The sequence below is a fragment of the Argiope bruennichi genome, chromosome 3 (genome assembly GCF_947563725.1).
Source record: "Argiope bruennichi chromosome 3, qqArgBrue1.1, whole genome shotgun sequence".
Lineage (NCBI taxonomy): Eukaryota > Metazoa > Arthropoda > Arachnida > Araneae > Araneidae > Argiope > Argiope bruennichi.
The window spans coordinates 10,135,724-10,162,313 of NC_079153.1; the positions used below are offsets into that span (position 1 = coordinate 10,135,724).

The following is a 26,590-nucleotide window of genomic DNA, read 5'->3' on the forward strand; positions in this document are numbered from 1 at the left end:
TTCGAATTTAAAGCAAAATAAATCACTCAGCATTCGCACATTGTAAATATCATAAGAATAAAATCGCTACTAAATCTCCAACATTAACTAAACATATTTTCCAAAAAATGTTTCTACAAACAACAATTTCTTTTTATAATTCATTTACATTCATTACATATTCACTTACATTCGTTTTATTATATATGATACAGTTCATTTCATTTGTATTTTAATTTTACGATACATTCATTTGTAAATGTAGTGATATATAAAATGTTCGTAATTTACGAATTAAAATCAAAATTTCTTTGTGTATAATTTTATGAATGAAATAGCTCGGAACTTTGTAAACAAATATTGTTTACAAAATTCTACTGAAAATTCTGATTCAAGAGTTAAGCTATTCCGAAATTGTATGCGCAAAATTTTTGCTTTCTTAACTTAGAACTAAAATAGTGGTAGTGAAATAATTGATTTATTCTTCTGTTTTCCCCCAACAACTTTCCTTGGTGTTGCGGCAATGCCTGGAGGAAGAATTTCGTCCCACTGAACTCCCATGAACCACGTGATTTGAAAAAGAATTTTTCCAACTACATAAGACTATCTTGGACTACCACAACTTTTTGGGGTCTTTGTAATCTTGGAATACCTTACAACTTTTTGTAATCTTGGAATACCTTACAGACAATTATACTTGAAATAATGAGGAAGTAATCTAGAGATGGTGCGATCAGAAATGATCAGTATAATAAGAAAGACTAGAGTAGAATCAAATCGTTGAAAAGTGACAACGTAGGAAATGCCCTGAGGTAGAGATTGACTATATAAAGAATATATTTAATAATCAATCCTAAATTGTTTAAATAAATGGATATAAATGGATCTTTAAGTTTTTCTTAATTCTAAGAAGTATAATTTTCTCTACCCAACCCATCTACTACATTACAGCTCCAAACAGCATAAAATGCTTTTGCCAATCTTAATTAAAATGTTTCCATTACTTAGCATATTCATAAAACTTTTTTATAAAAAACTTTAATAGTAAAAATATTGTTTAGATGTTAAAGATAATATTCGCATTAAAACGTGGGATTCTCCAAATTATCATTGCTTTTCTGATAACTCGCAGCTATAAAAGACTATAATTCCAAGGAACATAATTCCCTCTACCCAATCCATCTACTACATTACATCTCTGAGCAGCATAAAATGCGTTTTCCATTTCTAATTAAAATATTTCCATTCATTAGGATATTTATAATCTCTAAAATTCTTAGAATAAAAATATTATTTAGATATTAAAAAAGATAATACTCTTATTAAAATGTGGATTCTTCATTTTATCATTGTTTTTCTGATAGCTGCAGCTATGAAAAGTAAAATTAATTGCATATTAATACAATTAATATGATAAATACAATTCAAAGAAAAAATTCGAAAAGTAAAATTCAATTTAGCGATTTAATCGTCATAGATAACATCAACACTACAAAATTATAAGAAACAACCCTTGTCAAAGACGTTACAAAGAAATAAACATGTGTATTTAAAATTTTTTCTCCTAAACCCATTTAGTTAAGGTACAATTTGTTTCAGACCTGTTCATAATGATAAATAAAATTTAAAAGAAGTATTCAAAAAATAAAATTCAATTTAACGTTTAAATCGTCATAAATGCTCATAAGAAACATGTCTTGCAAAAGACGTTTCAAATGAAATAAACGTGTGTCTTTTGAATTTTTCACCCTAAACCCATTTGGTTAAGCTACAACCTGTTTCAGGTGTGTTAAAGGAATCATTCTGGTGCTGTGTACTCTTCTAACGTTTCCATCGACCGTAGGCAGAACTCGCGCTGATAGCACTCATTTAAAAGTCTCGAAAGCAACTGCAATTTCAGGTGCGAAATGTGGTGTTATTTTGTGTAGAAGGAAACTTGTTTCCATCTCAGTTGGTGAATAATTTATTGGATTGTATATGGCGTGCGTGTTGAACAGTAATATGTGAAGCGTATCCTTCTCAGCAATGCTTGCACAACGTAACTGTTGTGAAATACTCATTTTGTTTTATTTGCTGGAAACTGAGCTACCTGCAGTGGGTGTTTAATTTATAAAAATGAGTTCTGCATTACAAATAAGTAGTTTTATGTTTATTTTTGCAACATTTCTGCTGAAAAGTGGAATTCAAAAACAAAGTTAGAGCAAAACAAAGTTAATTTTTGATGAGTTACTGAAATATTTGGTTAAGTTTTTGTTTAACAGTATTGTGAAAAACACGAAATTAAATGATTTATTTTTGTAATGGTTAGCATAGAAATTGGACTGTCATTCTAACTAATAAGTTAGATGCTATTTTAAGTTCGTAGAGTTTCCATCAATAAACTTTAGAATATCATTTAAGCATTGGTAAAACGAAAGCAAGAATTTTGAAGGGTATTATCTATGTCAGCAGTCCAAAAAAAATCACCAGTTTAATTAATAACACGATTTATTAAATATCTAATTCATTTAATACGAATTACACTTCTATATAAGGAAATTATAAAGTAACACAGTTTGGAAGCTAGAGTATGAAATTTGTATACTGAGATTTTTAAAACAAAATGTTTTACAATTGTTTTAAAACAAAATGCCAAATTCCGATGCAGATTATTAGGGATTACAGTGGAATACGAATTGTTCAATTTTGAACATATTTATCTAAAAACCAATAATTATTACAAAATGAAACTTCTTTTAAATATACATATATATGCTATTGCGATTTGAAGGGGTTGCTAAAACTCTGCATCTTTCATGGACAATCTCTAGAATAATCTTTTGGTTACTCATCACAGTAATTATGCCACTATAAATATTTATAAATGCCTTTCTAATGAATTAAAATATATTGAACACTTAAATTTCTTCTAAAATTGTAAACCCTGACATTTAATACTTTTTTAAGGGATAAGGATAAGTTTGGACACTTACTGCGTTTCTACTTCTAGCTCTCAATTACCAGTGTTCAATGTTTATTTTAATAGTTTTCAGAACTTTGTTAATGCATCATTATTCTTAAAAAACAAGAAACAAACAAGTACAACTAATTTGATAAAATGAATTTGGACTATGCATCTTAATAAACATTTTAGAAAAATATTTTTGCAATGAAAATCCATGGGCGCCGGTAAAAATTTATTAGCATGTTAAGAAAATTTTAAAAGTAGCATTTTTTTCTTAATTATTCTTAAAATTCTTAATTATTCTTATGTATAAGTAGCTTATCAGAATAAACCATAGATTTTCATTGATATACGTGTTAGGAGAATATGTTTCCATGTGAAGACATAATTACTTCATTGCTTAACTTCTGACTCACAATTCTCGAAGGATATGTAAATATAAACGTAAAAGATTGTGATAAATTCAATATATACATAAAAAATGACAAAATTATATTAAAATTTTAAAGATACATTGAAAAAAAAATACTTTGATATTCGTTGAAGTTTAATTTTACTTTATTATTTTTAACTTTACTTTACCTCTTATATTTGATTTATTAGAAAAATATTTTTATACAAGTAAAAAGATTAACAATAGAATATAATGGACTATAATTTAATAGAGTTTACAAAATAATATGAAATTAATCGGCATAAGAGCGATATACTGGAGATAAAAAAAAAAAAAAAACATCAATGTCTTAAAGAAATAACAGAGAAGTTTAAGATAATCGATAGAATAGTTCAAAAATAAAATTGATCAAAAAGAAGTGACCTAAAAGAAATAAGGCTGTTAAACTGCAGAATAATCAGAAAAAGTACATTCCAGAAAAGAGTAAAGACATCAAAGGAGAAGCGGTATGAAGAATTCCAGAAAGAACAAAGTGAAGACTATATAAGAAAAAGAAAAGAAGAAAGGGTTCAAGAAGTGACTCAACAAGTAAAAGAAAACAAATGACAAAAGGCAGAGGTCGAATCAAGATGGCCGCCAGTGAAGGTAAGCCACTAAAATATATCGCTGGTTTTACTTTGACTACGCATTCGAAAGATCAAAGTGAATAACAGGGAGGAGGTGGTTATTTTTTAAAGTAAGAAATTTTATAAAAATATCAAAAGGAAATATTTTTTTTTTTGATTTTTGGAATGTAGGCGGGAAGTTAGTTTCTAAGTGCATAATTGATTAATACGAGAAATGGTGCATTGTGAAGTATGCCTTATTCTCTTTAAAATTCTGGAGTGTACAAATAGAAAAACAATTGTTTATTTCAATTTGCAGGGAAATTGATATATATGAAGGAATAGAATTTGTAATTAAAAATCAAGACGATATTTTGTGCTCTAATTTAAGAAAAATAAAGGATTTATATCGGTGATCTTAATTTTATTACATACATATTACATATAATTTTATTACATAATTTATTACATTATTACACTTAATTTTATTACATATTACATTAATTTTATACATACAATTTTATTACATATTTTATTACATAATTTATTACATTATTACACTTAATTTTATTACATATTGCATTAATTTTATACATACAATTTTATTACATATTTTATTACATTACATTACATAAAATTTTATTACATACCTTTTATTACATTTTATTACATATTTATGAGAATAATGTATCTAATGCTGATTTATGACTGCTCGCTAAATGTATCTAATGGTGATTTGCGATATATATATATGTGTGTGTGTGTGGTATAAATTCATGCAAACTTCAAAGAGACATAATACAAAAATTATTGCTCTTAAGAAATTGCGTTTTTTTTTTTTTTGGAAAATATTCAGAGAGATTCCGGATTCATTCCCATTAAAAGGATAATTCAGAAATGACCGTTAGATGCCACTGACACATCAAACTGAAAGGATTTATGCTAAGCAAGACAACAGAGCACAGTAACTTAACGCATAGCATTTTATTTTAAAGCAAGAGATATTCAACTTAACAGCCACCACAAGGTATTAAGTAAGTGATAGCATATCTACGCCTATTATAGTTGAAATTAACATGTCGGCATTGAATGACGTCTTTAAGTTCTTCCAAAGTGACTGAACAACCCCAGTAGGCACGATTCTTTAGATATCCTCACAACCAAAATTCCACCAAGATAAGTTTTTGCGATCGTGAGGACCAATTAATCTTGTATTCTTGGCTATAAGTGAATATTTCTACCGGCTACATGGTTATAAGAGAATATGTCTAAGAGGAACGTTTCGACGGGCACCATCGTGCATGAGAGTTATAGAATGCAAAGCAAACACAGCATGGTTTTTCAAAAGCATAAAATACTGTTCGTCGGATATCGGAAAAGTTTTTCTAACCGGATGCAGGACAACGCTCTTCAAAAAATGAAAGGGCCCAGAATGAAGAATGCGGCGAAACCACAATAAATAGTCACACACGGAGTAAGTGAGTTGGTAGTGTACTCACGAGGATTTGATGACACCCAGATACTATTGTTTACCTATTGACGTCCCCATGAAATAAAGAGTGGGCTTCATCTGACCACATGATGTTCAGCAACCATTGTGGGTCACTTTCCATTTGCAAGCGCCAATGTTGCAAAGGATGGGATTTTATCGGAGTGAGCTGACAAAAATTAGTTGTCTGATCTTGTAGGGATGCAGTTTCAATATTCGGTGCAGGAAGCGTCGGAACAACGTTTACGGAATACTCTTTACTTTTTCAGCTACACGTGCACTGCTACTACACGCTGATATCTCGGTTGCCAAATTTCTCAGAACCATTTTCACAACAGGGGGGGCGATCCGCATTGAGGGATGATCTGCTGCTTAGCGGACGATTCTCCAAATTTCCCCTTTCCTCAAAGTGGAATACTGAATTCAATATCCCATTCAATGAAACATGGCTTTTTTTCCCTTGATTCCTTTCACGGTGCGGAACTTTCGTAATGCTTTAGGCTTTGATCCATCATTCTTACAGAAAAGTTTAATCACTAATGCTGGATGTCCGATTACCATTGCATCCTACGGATATCGAATGAGACATCCATTTCCAGACGTGTTTTATAATTATCTGTCACAGTTTGATGTGTGATCGCCATCTACAGGTCATTTTTTGAGCCATGTTTAATGGAAAAATATCCATTAATTTTTTGAACATATTCCAGCAAACTACAATTTTTTTAACATTGAGCATTTTGATTTTTGCATGAATTTATGGCGAAATCTGTATATGCTTCAAACAATCAATTTGAAATGAAATCTGGGCTCTTTTCCTTCATTTTTTTTTCAATTCCAAAGAAAAAAAATGGAGTTTAAAAGCTTACCCATAATAAAAGGAATAAAAACTCAGTCTTGAATTCTTTTTTTTCGGCAGTGAGCCAAATTTTTATGTATGCCACTAACAATTAATTTTTCAGACATTATAGTTTCTTTTTATATCCAGTCTTTTGTATATTTTGTATATAACTGAAATGCAAGCTCAAACCTTTAATTTGATCCTTAGAAATAAATATAGCGAGTTCAAATATTTATTCCATTTTCCTATGAGTTATTGTGTATTTAATAAAATCAATATATAAACATGCAAAAGACTATGGATTGGTATGATATAAAAGTTATCTGTGTATGTGTGTGAGTTACAAATAATCTAAAAAAAATAATTACCGCTTGCAAAATGATATCGCGGATAAAGCATGGCGAAGCATTGGCTGTCTTTAAAATACGCAAATGTCGTAGAGCCCCTGTGTTTGCTCCCTTCCGGAAGATACATCGTCTTCTTTTGTGGTATTATCAAAATAATTTCTCAGTAATTTTGTTTTTTCATTTGGTCTAAAATGTCATGCACTATATCTTATTCAAATCAAAATCAAGCAGTTTCAAACATTTATCCTTACGATTTTCTTTACTTAATTTTTTTCAAATTCTCTTTTGGATTTGGTAACATTTGCTTCATCAATCAGCATCTCTGGTGAACTTTACATCATCGTTATTTCGCTTCTGTTAAGAGTAGTTTTATTTATTTTCTTTTTTTTAAATTATTCCAAACAGAAGTGTTTAGTTTTTCCTTTCAAAATTTTTTCCTTTTAAACCCAACTTAGAAAGAAATGTTTTATAATTTCCACCTATTATTTTTTAAACTTTTTATATAGAGATAAAATTAAAATAAATGTATATATCCGTGTTTGGAAAAAGGCAGAAAACAAAAGTTATTTATAAAAATTTATTATGCCTAAGATATCCTGCGGTCTTAAATAATGGAAATAATTATCCTTCATTCACAACTTAACATGTATTTTTAGATAACTGGAAGAAATTCCAGGTTTAAGCATATTTACTGCATTTCGTTTGAGAGATTTTCATCGAATTATTTATAATTCATTTCTTTCAGCATATTTTGTTTTTGAAAAAAGAGCTATTTTAGCGGAAAAAAATGAGTCGCACTTTAAAAAAATGAATAACAATATTTTACTCAATTCCGAAATAAATGATGATTCATAGCAACTAACAATGCGATAAAAAATTTAACAAAGGAATCAACTTGCTCAAAGATTCTACCGACTCTTTGAATTATTTGAAATTATAAAAATAAAAACTACAACATTTGCATTCCAAAGTGGTAAAAAATTTAAAGCGAGTCATTTCATTTACTTCTTAATAACATAAAATGTCCTAAAAATTTACTTTACCTTTATAGTAAATTTCCTTTCCCTGTCAAGAAAGGAAGCATAAGAATTTTAAAGTAATTTGAGGTTTTCCATGCAAATCAAATATGACTCTACATTTGAACTTCATAAATTGCATACATATTCGCATAAAAAAATAATTCTCCTACAGTGTAGCTTCATTGCTCCCTTGATACATGAGTGAATGCATCTGAATAATTTTAAAAACGCATAACAAATGGGAACCCACTCAGTGATATCTTAAAATAATAAGAAGAAAGCACAAAACTTCCCAACAACTCAAGGGAGCGGGCACGATGAAGAATGCCTCCAGCTTAAGGGTGTGGTGCGACTACCGCATTTCCGTTCCAAAGGTTCAACCTCCTCGCATTACCATGATGTATTCACTCGCATTTGCATATCTTTTTCAGTGCCCAAGCCTTGAAAGGGAGAAAGAATTTGCAGCATTAAGAATTCCGCGGGGCCCTTTCGGAAGTCAGACTCGCAAAGTGATTTCTAGCGTGTTTCAACGAGAACCATATGCGACCTGTTGCGGAAGGGTGAAGTCTAATTCAAAAAAGAAAGGATCCCACACAACGCTTGTTCTTGCAACCACAGAAGGAAACATAGGGAAAGCTATTTTCTGTTTCCGAGTTGTAATAAGAGCTCTTCTTTCTGGAAGATGAATGGAAAACAAGAGAATCAAATGTATAAAGGTAGAATATGTACATTTCTGGATTTTCTTTAAGTTAAACTGTAACTTTAACCTGCATTTTATTAAAACTGAAGATTAATTGCGAAAGTTGGCTTAGGAGAAGCCCACACATTTTGTTGTGATTAATATAGAAAATTTGATTTCTTGGTTTACAAGATTTTTAGCTAAATAAATAGCAGTTTGAAATATTTTCTTGTTAGCTCTAGATTGTACGGTCGAGTTTTCTTCTAATTCAAAGTCCCGAAGTAAATGAAAGGCACAAAGATTTATAATAACAAAGAAATGTCTTAAGATCAGAGATGACATAAAGTAATGACAAAATTCACACCAAATCCCAAAACAGTATTATTGTACTGAGATTGATAATAAAGAGAGACTAGAGAATGTTAACTAATTCTGATGACACGAGAGAAAACATGAAACCACACATAAATGCAATTCGGCAAGAGTTTTTTTTTCGAGCATATGTGCGCAGTAAATGCATGCAACTGATAATTTCCGTTTATCTGAGATTATTCATCACCTTTATTTCATTATCGTCTGCATTTAATCTAAATGTAGAATGCATATTTCCATTTACCGGATATGAGTCATTATCGCCCATATTTAATTATAAGTTTTGCTGGAATAAGTTTTCCAGTCCATTACAGTATTGTGACAGCCTTTTAATAATCCGATTGGCTGAAAATTATGTGTTATTTATTCATAACAGGAAAATATTCATTAATAACATTTTTAAATTGTTGAATGGAAAAGTTTAAAGAAATTAATGATTTTATGCTTCACCATTTTGAAAGCAGTTCAATGTTAGAAACTTTTTCTTTACATTAGCATTTAGCTGCTTCATGAAACAATTTACACTGTAAATGCTTAGTTATAAATTAATTATTTTGATATTTACATGCATACTGAACTAATCTCTTTTATGTTGGCGTTTTTATCAGAATATTGTAGAATTGTCCTGAGTAGTTAAATGCCTCAGAATCTGAGAACTAATATAAGAATCAAATATCTTTGTATTTCTAGCATTTTATGCAATTACATTTTAACGGAAAATAAAGAAAAAATTATAAATGCAGAATTTTTTTTTTTTTTTTTTTGTTAAAACTACCTTAGAAATGCATTTTTAATTAAAGGTTTTATCAAATTAAAAGGTGTTGTCACTATTTACAACATTTTTAAAAACAACTACATATAAAAGAATATTAAGAAACCGAAACGTTCATGCCAAAAAGTAATCATATTTAATTGCTCTTCATCTTATTGAACGGAAATCTATTTACAAATATTGAATGTTTCATGAACTTTCAGTAACATCTTCATTAGCCATGAATGGCAATATATATTACACGTAAATGAGACCCAACATTTTAAATAAGCAACAAAATTGAAGAAGACAATTTTGTTTATCATAAGCAAACAAAGTCTTCAAAAACAGACTACTTCTTTTTAAAATGTGAGAACGATTTGATACGCTTTTCAAACTAGTGGCAATTATGAGAAATACAGCAAATTAGGGTTTTAGGTCTTAATTTAACATCATTGCTCTTAATTTGCTTATCTTGCCTCGTTTTCATGCATAGTTCACTTAATTAATCTGAGAGAAAAGCTTTCCCATTTAGCAGCTAAATGAATTAGTTGTACAGAAAGTGAATATAAATTATTCCTTTATATGTTACTAGAATTAAAAATATTTAAATTACTATTCATAAATGAATGAATTAATTATTATCTTTACTTTAGAATTATGATATTATACTTTTAATTAATATCACTTTAAATATATTACAAGGCTGAAAATTATAATTAAAAGACATCTCTAGACTTCTTAATAATTCTAATGTAATAATATCTTAAGATTAAAAATTCATAATTTAATCAACAAATTATTTACCAATTAAGGAGAATATTAAATGGCACCAGTGTTTGAGAATTTTGCAGCGAAAAAATATTTTGTTAACATTTTTCATATTAATTACAGAACCTCCTAAACGTAAAACATGTCTAGATAAAAAAAAAATAGTTTATATATATATATATATATATATATATATATATATATATATATCGTGGCTGAATAGAGGGAAGACACTTTGATATTTTAACTTCGTTTTAATTCATCCCGGGAGGCACGATTTATGGATAAGTAGGACGGTCCGTAAACACGTCCGCTCATAGCGTGATACAAGAGCACATTAGCGTAAAAGAGAAATGAATTATTTATCCCTGGTCTTATATGCCATGAGATTCCATTAGGGATTTCTTAAACGTGTCGACCATAGGCAAGGGAATCATAGGGATCTTCTAAAATAATTTGTTTAAATTAGCAATTTTGTATCCCTTCACTCGGAGGCTGGGAACCGCTGGCGAAAGCATTTTTACAGAGCTTTCTGTTGCATTAATAGAAAAAAATGGATTTGGATCAGGAGATAATAGAAAATTTTAGAATGTATTTAAAATGTCCTGAATTGAGCTAAAATTAGGAAATTAATTCAGTTTAAATTAGATTAAAAATATCATTACACACACTCACACACACACACACATATATATATATATATATATGTGTGTGTGTGTGTGTGTGTGTCTGTCTGTGTGTATGTAAATTGTAATATATATATATATATATATATATATATATATATATATATATATATATATATATATATATATATATATATATATATATATTTCAGTAACATCTTCCTCAACATCCCTTGCCTAAATCGTTCTGAGAAAGAAATAACCCTCCTTTTTAAACACAGACAATTCTGAATCTCTTTTTATCGCCTTATATAAAAAATATTCTTTTCCAAAATTTTCCAATTTAAGAAAGAAACAATTATTACATTTTATATTTAAAAAAGAGAAAAATATCAATCGATAAAAAGATATTTAAATGATTTACTTGCTTAAAAAATTATTTTAAAAAGTTCGAAAATAAATTTTATTTTATCTGGTCCCTTTTCATTTGTTTTCAGATTGTTTGAATTAAATTCTAGAAAGTAATTTGATAACGATATTAAGTCTGAAATTTATTTAGAGATTAAAAAACATATTTTAAAACGTATAAGAAATTAAAAGCTATGATCAATAAAGAATAATTAATTTGAAAATCATTCGGAACCAAGAAATTTTCTAGCATTTATTTTATTACATATTACTTTACATTTCGGTGATATTTTTAAAAATCGTTTTTCTTTCCATTGAAATCTTAATAGACAAATTACATATTAGGATCTTTAAGAAATAGTCGTATCTAAAAATATAATAGAATCTTTCATATTTTTATAAAATGCGTAGAGTTAAATCATAAGAAACTCTTAGGAATTTTAAATCTTTGAAATTTTAATCAAAAGGCGGAATAACATAGTCTAAAAATGAATAAAAATAAGAAAATGCTTCTTATTTTAAGTTATGAAAATTAATGTTTTAACCTCATTATTAAAAGACCGGGGAAAGCAAATCGTTAGACCAAATGTTCACTCATTACTTGAAATGCATTCAAGTTTTGCAGATAAAAAATAAAGTAAACAAAGATAAATCTTTCCTGATTGTTTGTATGTGGGTATGTTAGAAAATAAAGATTAGAACCGTCGTGTTTTTCTATCTATCATCGCAAATGAATTACTCGGAGAAATATAAGCAACCATTAGGACAAATACATTCTACTATGAATACCATTCCTTGTTTTTTAACTTACTCGTATGCAAAGTAAACAATAAGAACGTTTTACCAAATATTTTTCCTTGAGATTTTGACTATGGATATTTCAATGGGAAAGAAACATTGATAGAGCTAGTTTTTGTTTGTGTGCTTGACTGATTACTTGATTCCATATGAACATATAATTTAGAAACAATTAATCAAAATTAGTACTAGAGGGAGAGATTGTACTTGTGATATCAATACAAAACTGCTGAAACTTTGTCAAATTTTTGATTAAATCGTTTAACTGTAAAAGGTATATTTTAAAACTCCATAATTAATAATCATTTCGACTTAATCAAATGTTATCGAACTAACCGTACCAATATTAGTCTGTCTTTAAACCCAAGTTTGTGAATAAGCTTTTTATGCCCCTATAAATCCTAATTAATATAATTTTGAAATAATAATGTTAATGGAATGCCGTATTGCCACTAAATGCATGACACAATAAGAATGACAAAAAAAACATTCAAAACTCTGTTCAGGCTGGCGTGTTATATTTAGAATTTCCACATTCGACACATTCATCCATTTGTGGTGCTAAATAAAATTCAATTTTTATTTTCAATCTCTATTTTGAATTAAACATTAATAATGATTTTAATTTAATAACTTCTGGAACATCACTCAAAAACAAGTTTTATATTACATTAAAACTTAGAACTTAATCTTTTCAATGGTACTGCTGGCATATTCGCACAATTCTTCTTAATTTCTTTTAAATAAAAAACAATTTTGGATGTATTTTGCAACAATAATTTTAGTGAATTAGTTACTGAATTTATATTCACGTATGTTATATGGAGATCAAGTACATTTTAATATACACGTTATCGCTATAATTGAGTATATATAAAAATAAAATGTTTGATTCGAACCTGTAGTTCCAAATATAATAGCATCATAGTGTTTCAGAATAGCTTCGTACTTGAATTTTTAATTTTTAAATCTGTTCTTAAGTGCGCATCAGTAACAAAATGCATGTAAAATATGTACTTAATATTATCGGAATGCGAGTGAAAATAAATCTAGGAATTAAAATAATCAATAAAAAAACATGTTAAAAAATATTTTTAAATATTATCTATCATTAAAAATATGTGTGAAAATAGAGTTAGTGTCATTAAATTTTAAATAGTATTTGTGTGTTATTATGGTTCAAAATTATTAAAGAAATAACAGTAAATGTTTATTTAATTTTTTATTAAAAGCTTTATTTAGTGAAAAAACACTTCTATTACGCAAGAAATAACTACATGATAAAAATGTTAACCATACGTTTAGTAATAGTATTTTAAACGGTTTCTTTTTACCATGCGAGCAATAATTTACAAATAGTATGAAGACGCGTAAATTTAATTATGCAAAAAATAGATAATGCAAATTAAAAGTGATATAATCTGATGACAGTAAAATAACAAAAGATTTCAATAATTAGTAAGTAAATTATTGAAATTATTGCAATAATGCAATAGGAATAAAACTTCTTATTACATACTAATTCATTAGGAGTTAAAACTGTTCCTTTTCATGTTTTCAAACTGATTGGACCGAAAACTTTCCGAATAACAGTTTACAACTATTTTTTACACAACGAAGTATATAATATTATCATTAATAATTAACACTATTGCATTATATAACATTAATAATAATTTACAATATTTAATAACAAAACTTTAAAAACACTTTTATGTTTCCTTATTTTTTAATCTTACTTTTGACAAATACTTCCGGTTTCACTTCCGAAAGACTTAAGAAGGTAACTTATTTTCAATTATCTACTTTCTATCATTCCGAAAGACTTAAATATAAACGAATCGTCTGTCAGTCATCGGATGTGTTCTTTGACGACTTATTATTTACTTTGGCATTTTCTAGCTGGATGAAATGGCTCATGTTGACCCATATTTTCCCTTTTGACTTTGGCTTAGGCAAGATATAAATTGCGTATATATAGAGGTTTATAGTCAAAACGCAATAACTAATATTTGAAAATGTTTTACCATAACTCTTGTTCCATAGCAAGAAGATTTATTATGATATAAAATAGGAATCTTGAAGCTATGGCTTCTGATCCAAAGTGGAATTTAAAAAAATCCTAAGCGCCGATTATTTTTCGAAACTTTGAAATAAAAAAATAAAAAAAAATATTTAATTTATTTAAAAATAATTAACTTATTAAATCTTACGTATTTGAGCTATTCTATTGAAAAGTTACAAATGATGATATTTAATCAATTTTCAATAAAAATCTGTTAAGCAAATGTGTAAATTTTTTATAGTTTATTACTTTTGCAGATTTGGTATGGCTGAAAATATGTTTACTCAAATTCGACGTCGTAAAATGTATTTTTCAGCCATAATAAAATCTGAAATGGATAATTTTGAATTCAGAATTGGTGAATGTAATGTTTTCTCATTGTAAATGTAAAGGTAAATGAAATATTATTGCTAAAAAAAGTCTACATTTGTAAAAAGACTTCTTTACAGATCTTAATAAACCAAGATTCAAAGACTGAGTAAAAGTGAACTATTAATGAAATCATTTCTACTGACCTTCCCGTGCTTACGGTGATGTCTTTTCCACTCGGCGCTTGCCATGTTAGTCTCGTGGCGCCACTGTTTGGACCTGCCGAACACGTGATGAAAAAACTGTCGCCGGTGAAAAATGCATGGAAGTGACCAGTGGGCTCCAATCGCAAGTGCTTGTGGTGGGCCCCTGAAATAAGAAACGAAGCAAAATTAGTCTACAAAGAATCATTTCACTTTAGAATATATTTAGATTTTAGACTTATTTTAGTATATATTTAAAACTTTAATATATTTAGAATAATCTACCAATTTAAAGTCTATAGAACTGAAAAATTTCACAGATCAACAAACAAAGATTACAAATAAGTCCAAAATTCATTTTTTTTTATTTCCTCGTATACGAAGTATATAGAAATAATTGCAATCGTCAAAAAAAAAAAAAAAAAAAAAAAACGAACTCGAAATCTTGAACAAGTGTCCACGTTTCAGACCATCCTGAGTCAGAAAACACATTTTTGGCAATATGTTTGTCTTCCTCTCTGCCAACCTGTATATGAACAAAAAAAACTCAAAAACGCTTTGAGCTAGAGGAATGAAATTTGGTGTCTGATCTTAAACTAAATTTGTAGTTCTCTGTCATATTCTGTACGGAATTTGAAAAACACGCCCGACAGACTCCCATTTTTTATGTCATAAGGGAAAATTTTAACCATCGTTTAAATATTAAAAAAATAGCTTACAAGTTTAAAATATTAAATCTTGTAATCTGTATATGAATTAAATACTTTTAGAATCTTAAGCAGTTGTACTACTATTTGATGCAAGATTTTTTTCTCTAGCAGGTATTTTTGACACACACACACGCACGCACGCACGCACGCACACACGCATATATATATATATATATATATATATATATATATATATATATATATAAACCTTTTCATAAATATTTCAAAACAGGTTTTTATCCTCTCATATTTTAAAGGTTCATTTACCATTTTAAGGTTGACCTTCGTTTCCGACATTTGCAGAAAATAAATAGAATAAATAATTTCATTTTAGCTTTTTAAATAGAAATTTAAAAAAATCAAATCATTCTATCCATTTGCACTCCTTTGGAGAAATTTCACAAAGCGAAGCTGCCACCTTTTTTGCCAATTAAGACAAATTAAATGATTTTTTTTTCATTTCATGTATATTTTATTTTTTTACCCTTTCTATAGAATTAACAGACTGATAGTTTCGACATTTTAACCTTTTATTTACTAACGATACATAAAAGTACCATTTAAATCTGGTTTATATCGTCATAATATGGCTATATTTTCTGATGGTATTCAAAAGCATACGGAGAATTTAATCCAGATAGGAAGTAGTTAATATAAGCTAAAAGAAGAAATCAAAAATATTTAATTCTTAATTAAATTAATCAAGATATTTCGATAAGTTAAAAAATTTCTTAGATCCCCTTGGATTTCTTGGATTGGGATAATTATGAAAGGAAACTTAACTACCGGTGCAGAAATAAAATTGAACAATTGATGGCAAAATAATTTGGTAAATATAGGGTTAAATGCTAGGAATGATCTCTAATTCAATTATTTATAAAAGAAATGTAAAAATATGAAAGTTTTTTCAACCACGTTACCGTTTTAATTATTTTTAGATTCCAATCCAAACATGAAATTTATCAATTAAATAATAAAATATTATGACGGATTATTAAAAAATAAATATAACACACACAGTTGTACAGATATTGTCCTCCAACAGCATAGTAAACAATACATTTTTTTACATTTAATTTTCCTTCTAAAATCAATTATATGATTATCACAAATTAAAAGTGGAAGGAATCAACATTACTGTTATATAATTTTTTAAACGATATAATATTCATAAGTGTCATTGCAAACAGCATTATTGTTAAATGTTCTTTTATGGTCAAGAATTATCTTTTAATATCCCTACAACATCTTTTGCGTTTTATTTCATTCATAAATCCCGATATCTGTGAGTGCAAGAGAAATTTATATCTTTATTTTGGTACAACTACCAAAACTGTATATAAATGCTCCATCAAGATATATTTTTATTTGCCATAATCTCATCTTTGACACAGCGTTACTAAATCTTAAAGAAAACAGATCAGAAGCATTTGATTGCTCGAACCAAATATAACAACCATTTTGCATTAAATGATATTCTGGCTTTTGCAAAAAGTAGTGCATCGCATTGTTTGATTCATTCGGGATTTACAAGATCCTTGAAAGTGAAGATATTTTGCCATTTCTTTGCGATGTTACAGATACAATCGTAACAAAATCATCTTTTATTCTTTAATCTTATCTCTTTCAAAGCTTTGATAAATCACCAAGAAAACAAACTTGAGTTATTCTGAGACTCCGAATTCCATATCGACGACATAACTTTATGATCCTGACATGCAGCAAACAAAGGAATATGCAGCGCGCCTCAGAAAATCCACTTCAGATGAAAGCATTCCTTTTAAGTTTATTCTGCACTCTATTCTGAGGCCATTTTATTCCGTTGAATAACTTTTGGTGCGCAGTTTTAAATGTAAAAATATGCCATAAATCATAGATATCGATAGCAAAATTTACATATGAATGCCACCATCATAGACTAGATTTAGAGAATACAAAATAAAAGAAAAAAGTGAGAGAGAAGAAGTAAGAATGGGATAGAGTATATTGCATTGAAGAGATGAGAATATCCAGCTAAAACTTTTTTTTTTGCTCTTAAAGAAAGGAATTCCGCTATTTTCTTGAAATTGGGGCAATAACCAGAGGTATTTTCTGAGCGTCCTTTTTGATAATAGCTGCTTTCGCATTACTTCAGTGTCTTTCCTATTTTTATTTTTTTCTTCCCTCCCTCTGAGTTTGAATCTTCTTTTTTCTAACTAGTTACACGAGCAACGTCTTAGTTCGAAATGAAACACAATTAGGAATCTTGAAACTTTTTTTTTCTGCAAAAGAGAAAAGTTTTAACTGAATTAAATTCCTCAAATTTATTTTATTCTGGAAACTATTTTTTGTTATGGACAAAGAGGGAGAGGATCCCAAAGAAAATGGATATAAAATCTTCTTGGTTTTTGTGTTTTTCATACAGAAAAAAATAAAAAAGTTATATATATATATTTTAAATTTCATCAGCAGTTTTATTTTTATAGCTACATTCGAAATATACAATGTACCTAGTGATGTACAAAATATACAATGTACAAAATGTCTCTGGTAATTTACTCTAAACATTTCATTCGAATTTCGATCTATTGTCTTCGAATTTCAGAATAAATGTTTAGTTTTCTTCATATATATAAAAGTTATGAATTAAATTATAAAGCCTTTTGTGTACTGGTGCAGAATTGAGAGCTTCCAGCAATGCAAGTAGTGTTTTGTGAGTGTAAGAGAATTTCATTTTAATCGGCTACAAATAATTTTTAAACAATCGCAATTTTAATTTTATATCTTAACTATGAAAATATAAGGAATTCAACATAGATTGCATACTTCTCTGAGCTATCTGATGACATACCAAACTGATATTTTTAGTATTGCGGAAATTTTTATATAGATATTTTAAAATGCACTCATATAAGTAAATAAATAGATTACTTGGTTTTTTAAGCTTTAGATTAATTATATATATTTTTCCTATTTATAGAAGAATCAAAACGTAGAACAAGATTCTCATATTTTCTGTCTATCTGAAACTTTTTTTCATCAAAATATTTTTTAATATAGTGTAACATTATTATTTATAACTGAAATTTAAAAAAAAAAATCTTGCTTGTATCGTCTATGATCTTTTAATAAAAATACTAGCAATAAGATGGCATTTCTGTTATGTTCAAGGTGTATTTCACGATTTATTGTAACAGAGAAGTAATGTTATTGTCACAGGATTAAAAGTAAAACGTGATATTTTTTTTTCGCTACATCGCTTTCAATAAAATATGATGAATATTTCATCCTAAACATATATTTAAAACTTTTATATATTGAATATATATAAAGTATGAAACGACAAAAAAATCACGTAGATGTTAAATAAGTTAATAAAACTATGATAAAAATTGTTGTATAGAATTATTTCTCAAATACATTTACAATTTAAAGAGTTATTTTTCCTTAGGAGTAGATATTTTGGCGAAAGTCCAACTCAAGCCGTCTAGGGCGTCTTAAAATAAACACAAGTGCACTTTACAGTGAATAAATGTATGTGGATTTCAGATTTGTACAAGGATAGCTTACGACTGTATTTTTATCGATTCTATTAAATTACAGTTTTCAAACTTAAGAATTCTTTCAGAATCGTTGAAATTAGAAGTGGATTGAATAAGGAGAAAAAGAAATGAAAAGAGTAAAATTATAATTTTACTATGGAATTATATAAAATATTTTATAAAAATTATATTATTATTTTATAAAACATATTTTTTATTGTGTTTTCTTATATTATTTTATATAAGAAAACTGCATTGTCTGTGATATTTCAAGCTAAATTCGTCTGTTTTGTCCCCATCTTGCTTGATTTCATCAGTCCTTGCATGTGTTTTGCATTTCTAAATCAGCATAAAAGAGTGCCACTGCAAGAACAGTATTATAAAAAGCGAAGGTGAAAATTCAGATTTTAGATTAATGTCTAAATTTAATTTAGAAGGGCATAGACATATGAGTTGAACTATTTGAAGAAACATAAAATTGGCTCGAATATCCATACACCAGTAAAAAAATGTTGCCGATAATTTTGCTTAAAATTAATTTTGAAAAATATAATAATATTAGAAAAAAAATATTAATGAACACATTAAGTTGCTATATTTTGCAACTACTTTCTTTCCAATACTAAGCAAGGCCTTCAAGACCTCGAATGTGCATCTTGGATGTGTATCCAAGATCCATAATATTATGCGGGAGAGGGAAATAACAACTCTGTTAGAGAATAAGCGTAAGGATGATCATTCAAACTGGTTGGAATTTTTCTTCACTATTGTAAAATTACATCTGTATGATCAAAGGTTGAATTTCATAATGGAAACAATCATTCTATCGCACATCCTGCTACTTTTAACACATGAGTTTATTTGTGAAAATCCAGCCTTAGAATTATGCCAGTAAGATTTGGGATTATCATTCCTACTGGTTAGAATTGCTCTCCACTATTGTAAGAGATAATTGCTTGATTTTTTTTTTATTGCAAGCCATTGCAAACCCTTCTACTTTTAACGCATAAGTTCATTTGTGAAAAAACATCATTATAATTTATATTGTCTTCAATAAATACCTATTATCGAAATTAAATATAATTTTAAGAAGACTTCATATTGCAGTTTACATTTATGAAATCAATTTCAGATGCATACTGTTACGAGATCTAGTCTCGCGTATTTAAAAAAATATATTAATTAAACAAAACATATTAAATCATAAAACAAATTAGAACAAAAGCTTAAAATATCAAATTTATAGCGTTTATTTTATATTCTTCTTCTTATAAGATAAGATATTATTCTTATAAGATTCTTTTAGTACAAAAAAAAAGGAAAAAAACTTAATATGAGGAACAACATTAATTAAAAATAATGAGACTGTGTTCGCTGGCTGTCTTGTATGATTCGAGATTGAAGGCGTTTTACATTATCATGGCTCTATTCCAAATCGGAAGTATTTCAAGAACTGGACCGATTTCTAGACTCACTGTAGATCCGAAGGATGAGTAATATCCAATACTCAAGGTAGGTAACAAATACAAGTCTGAAAAAGAAGTGTATTGTTTTTCGCACTAAACTATTCTTGGAGGATCCTTTGTCTCTTACTGTAGAATTTTTCCAATATAGAAAGCTAGCTTTCAAACTCTTGAATCCATCTAACAATTCAAAAATCAAATCCAGGGTTGCAGGGGGTTCCAGCTCAAATCAAGGTTCAAATCATGTAAAACAAAGACCTTTTTGTGCAAAAATTTGGCTACAATGTTTATCCTTTTCATCCGGCGTTTCACTGTGCTTCAATGTCTTGCAGCTAGCTCTACGAGAGACCGTACAAAGATAAATTTTTTATCTGGGAATTGCAGAGACAATTGTAAAAATAGAGCTTACAATTTGAATGGTAATCTTCGGATTCTACTTTTTTTCACATGCCGTATAAAACACGTCAAATTCATACATGTTTCCTTACTAAACCAATCGAGTCATTGTCACCCTTAGTTTCGAGACGTTGAGTCGTAGGCAGTTATAACTAACTCTCTGTGCCAACTGGCTGTCCGACAAACGTCCAGTATTTTTTTGGTTTGAGCCACCTATTTCTTAATAGCTGAATTTCGATATTTCTTTTTTGCGTAATTCCTTTTCATAATTCGCCTACTTGTGCAAGACCAATGATCAATTTCATCAGAATCTTTCATCTAAGAGAATTTGGTACATATTAATAGTTTTAGAAATCCATTGCCATCCCACTTTTATTTTGTAGATTCATAGAAAGATGGCATAGATAAAAAAGAATTCTTCATCTTTTCTCGTCGCTACAACCACAAGATTCTTCTAGAGACATCTATGTTTTAGCCTTAAAATGACATGAAAATTTAACTAAAGTAGCGCCGTACAAATCAGAAAAACCGGCAAATGCCATGGCTTAATTGGCTGAGTATCTTTTTTTTCTGATTGGTTGGTCCATGGTTCGAATTCTAAAAACGATGTTGTATCCAAAGACCAATTATTTTTTAAAATGTCATCTATTGTTTAGTTAAATTCTAGAAAGTTCTAGAAATTTCTTTAAATATTCATATTGAATTGTTCTTGAACATTCTATATGTGTATAAAAACTGGGACCCAACAGTGATGGGTAAGTTCTCAGTTTCGCGTTAGTTGAATGCTCAGTGAATTGCTTAGTTCTAATAAATCTAATCGTTTATTTAAATTTACGGCGTAGTTCGTTACATCTTCGTGACACCAGACTAAATACATCAATAATTTTACAGTTAACAATTTGCTTCTTTTTTAGAAACTCTCTCGTACTTTTTGCAATTTTAATAAAGTAAATGCCTTAAGAAGTAACTCAAAATATAAAGCTGTTAAGGAAAAAATACAGGATAAATAAAGCCATATATACATTAAAATAAAGACAGAATTATGAAAACAAATAAATTTTAAAAAATCCAGGAGAATTTAATTTTTCGAGTAGTAAACAACAGCTGAATTTTCTTTATATAAGAGACCTAGTCACACAAGTGGAAGAAACTGAAATTTATCCTTATAAGCATCTTGACATTTCTTAAAGGAAATGCTATGTTTCAATTCCCTCCACAAATCCTTTCATAATACTGAACAGGGATTTTAAATTGAATTTTCACAGACAGAAAAAAGCAAAAAATATCCAAGATAACTGAAGCCTTTTTTTTTACCTTTATTTTCATTAATTTATACTCGTCTGAATTTTCTTAATGTCTCCTTGCCATTTGCTCTTTTGCAATAGTGAAGTGCAATTAGTTATAATTATTTCTTTCAAGATGTCTGAATTATATTGAAATAAAGAATTTACAAAAGAAGGAAATAAAACCGAGCAGAATTCGCTGATGTATTCTGTTGAAGACAAAATAATTTTACATAAAATGGATGTCTGAAACTTTCGTTTGTGATGTAATTGGGAAAACGTTACGCATGACATTTCTCATGTAATTGGAAATGGAGATTTTTCTTTCTGCAGAATGGTGTATTTCTGTAGTTTTTTTCCATTCTTTTTCTGTTAGAGTTGCTTTATTCAATGAGTACAGCATACAATTCAAAAGAGAAAGATAAATATTTTGAATCTGGATATTTTTTCGCTTTCTAACTTGTATTTTTAAATTAAGTTTAACCTCATATGCATAGATTAAATTACAGTTGTTTATTTTTGAATATCGTTTCGAATACTGAAATTCTGATTTAAGTCATTTTTAATAATTAAAGTAATGTAAATAAGGTAATAATCTGAAAAATAAAAATCACTCTGTTAGAAGTATTATACACATATTTTTTTGAATTTTTTAATTAAAGAAGAAACAGAAAATAATATATTTTTAATGAAATAAAAAAATTTCTCGATAAATTTTGTTTGAAAATATTTATTTAATTATTGTTTTCTAAGGGTTATAATGTTAAAAATAATTTATGTCTGTCAGTAATAACTTATGCAACTTAATATATATATATATATATATATATATATATATATATATATATATATATATATATATATGTATATTATATGATGAAAATATCTTATGTCTTATCTTATCCATATCATTAACCAAGAGTTTGTATTTTCTGATTGAGTTGCAAATATTGAAGAAACTAAATAACACACAATGAGTGAATAATTAACGAAGCTTTTATTTAACGCCAAAAGCAATGCCAACCGAAAATTAATAATGAAAAAAAGAAATTTTCACATTTCTTTGCCCTACTTAAGAGTGCCAACTTTGCAATGGTGCTATTGCAGATTCAATTACTTTTAACTGCTGTGAAAATTAGTCAACACAAAATACTGATTCCTTTGTTTTCAAATACTTAATCCTTTGTTTTAAAATACTTATTAATTTGTTAGAACTAATTAATTAAAGTTGTATTTAAAAGTACCGTCAGTACACTATGTATAAATTTCCTCAAAATAGAAAAAAAATTACGGATGATATTTCTAATGAAATTTAACCTCTTAAAAATGCAAAATAACCAAAAAACACTCATAAGTAAACAAAGAAATTATCAAATTGACATAATTTTATTTTATACATAATAAAGGTAGAAATTCACATTTGATGATAATCATAATTTTTTTTTCATTTACGCACAAAAATATATTACAAGTTGAGCATTTTGAATGTGGTTTTGATTGAACATTTTTAATTGCACAGAATTCACAGCGTTTTCGATTCGATACGAATGTTGTCCAATGGTATCCTCTATTTTCCAAACGAACATCATTAGAAACAGACCAATTTCCTTTTCTTCTCTTTTTTGCACAAAAAGTTTGTCCATCTCCAATAAATTTAGGTCTCCCTTTTCATTTTGGTTGTGGTTTTGATTTTGTTAGTAATCCTTTGGCAATGCAGCGCTTATATTAGAGGGACGACATTTTCTCACGACGCACTTCCCATAGAGAATATGTAAATATATGTAATATGCATATGGCATATGTAAATTCATATGCAATATATAAATTTACATATGCTATTTCTAGCATAGCTAAAAAAAAAAAAAAAAAAAAAACCTTGTGCCACCATTTTTTCGATTTCCTGTCCCTATCCCAAATAGCCCGTAACATGTCGGCTTTATCAATCCCCCCCCATGTGTCCATTGTAGTCTTTTACAACAATGGGTGCGGTAACGTCAATTTTAGTACCATCTTTGAGTCTAATTTGAACTTTGCAAGTAAAATCTAGCTTATTTTTTAATCGGAATGCAAAAGCAAATTCACATTCAATACTAACATTTTCAAATGCTCTTGACAATGTTAATAAAAAATAAAGAAATAAATATTTTTTTTAAAAAAATCTATAATTGAAATCTATAAAAATAATAAATTGAAAAGTATATTATCTTATATTACGCATACATAAAAAATTTAAATAAAAATTTGTAAATTTAAAAAAAAATGCTATTTTTAAAAAATATCTGTATTTTCCAGCGACAAAATACAAATTTTTCAATATATACACTATTTTCATTACAAATTTTTAGTTTAGGTGTCCAGGATGTTTAACGCTGTAACTTGCATGTCTAGAGTGATTGAAAAGAAACTGAGCTATACACATCAAACCTAACAAAAAAACTGGAAAACACATATCTCAATTTCCCTATACTTTTATCTAGTACGAAATAAATTGTTCTTGACTTCCAAACATGAATTTTACCACGCAAACACAAAGCCTCATATACATAATACACCACCCTCTACTAGCAACATACATATTTAACCAAAATCCCTAGATCAATGGCTCACCTGTCCTTTTTCAGACTATTAGTTCTAGCTATGCCGTCTAACCATAAAGGCGAATATGATTGATGAGACGCCTTTTCATTGATGCAAGTGTGCGCCTCCTTTTATTTATGCTTTTTGGCTGGTGGGAGAGCTACGTTTATGTCTGCATAATGATACATAGTTGTCTGAAACCGGAGACTAGGCTAAGCCAAAAAATTGAAAACAGTGACTACATAAATTTCAAATATTGCTATGCGAATCATTCGGAGGATATAAGCAAATAGAATTTTGCTGACGGTAGATGTTATAGCAAGGATTTGTTTGAAGAATTAGGATAACGATTTCTAAATTTTATTTTCCATTTTAGAATCTACTGTATTCCATGAATTTTATTCTTTGTTTTAAATTGAAATATATTAACTATAACAGGTCCAAAATTTAAGTTGCAAATGTATCAGTTCTCCAATAAATTTGAAAAATATTATAGATCGAAACTCGCATGCTACATTTGGATAAACAGACCAAAAATATTTTTTTAAAAATTATAATAATAAGTAAGGTACTTATTATACGTGAATGAAACGTGCGTAATCTTCTAGTCATATTCAATTTTTCGTACACAAAAAATCTTACCTAAAAAATTACTATGGAACAGATTAGTTTTTCTTGCACACATAGAGATTTATTCGATTACTTGAAGGTTTGAAGTTGCATAACGATTATCTGGGGACGGGATCTCGTATTTTAAATCTTAGTCAAATGACGAAAGTGACGATTGTGGCTTGCAATCCAGGAAACAGAATTAGCTAGTAATAGGTTAATAGATTTATAACTTCTTCGGGGAAAGATGAACTCCTCATATAACGAATATACCTTTAGCCTTTACAGATATCATCTCTTAGAAACAATCAATCAAATTTACGATAATCTTATTTCAACAATAACTACTTTTAATTGCATAAATAGGAACTGCTCATTCTAGTAATACAGTTTCAAATACTATAACTGCATAGCAAATAATATAACTGTGACCCTTTTTCTTCCAGCAATAATAGTAAATTAGATATTATTATCTTTTCATTTCATGAAATTCGATTTTAAAGTCAGCGAAAAGCTGAGAATGTCATTCATATTAAAAAGAAAGAATTGGAATTTTTATCATATCTGTTGCTAAAGCACTTATTATTAGTCAAAATGGTAATTACTATGATTAATAAAGTTAAATTTTTCATTAAGAAATATTTTTATGTTTCTAAATTCACTTCGGATTCTAAATATTCTCATGTATTCTTAGAATAGTCATTTTGAAATATTATAAATTAATGTATAAAAAATATTCGAATGGCATTAAATAACACAGCAATATCATTTAATTTTTATGTTAAAAATACGAATATTAAAATGAAAAAGAAGAAGAATGTTTGAAAATACATGATTTATTATTGTTTAGGTAAAGCAAGAAACTCTTAATTCGTTTCAATTTTCTTTCAAGCAATTCATTATTTATAAAATTCATATGTATTAGAATGTATTGCATACAAAAAATGAATGGGTCTTTTTCTTGGGGTCTTTTAATGGGTCTTTCTTTCTTCGAATAAATGCCTTCAAATGAAGCTTTAATAAATTTATTCATTTTAAATATAATAAAGAAACTATGTATAAAAAATTTCATGATAAAATCTAAGATACAGAATAGCATAAATTTCGTATCTAGAACCAGGATGAAAGTAAGACTATCAATAGCACAAACAATAGTGTGATTTAAGGTACAAGGTGCAAAGTCATATTGTTCGAGGAATCATTTTGCATTGAATTAAAAGTTTTTAATTTTAATTAACCTTCATTTCCACTGTTCAGTACATGTTACCAGAAACTAGAGTTAAGTAGATCTTACATTAAATTCAGAAAAATGCAAATTTAATTTTTAATTATATGATTGAAAAACGGTCTTATGTAAAGTAATTTCCCCCTACATATCAAATACTTTATGCTGGCATAATTTGAATTATGTTGCTGATTTTGCTAGGAAAG

General features: G+C 28.1%; 1 protein-coding gene across 1 annotated transcript in view; it reads right to left on the reverse strand.

Annotated features, from left to right (window-relative positions):
• LOC129963715 (protein amalgam-like) overlaps positions 1 to 26,590 on the reverse strand; it is a 248,914-nt gene that overhangs the window by 71,783 nt on the left and 150,541 nt on the right. Inside the window, exon 2 of the mRNA XM_056078237.1 lies at positions 14,604 to 14,766. Coding sequence (XP_055934212.1) covers positions 14,604 to 14,766 — 163 coding nt within the window. The remainder of the gene's footprint in view (positions 1 to 14,603; positions 14,767 to 26,590) is intronic.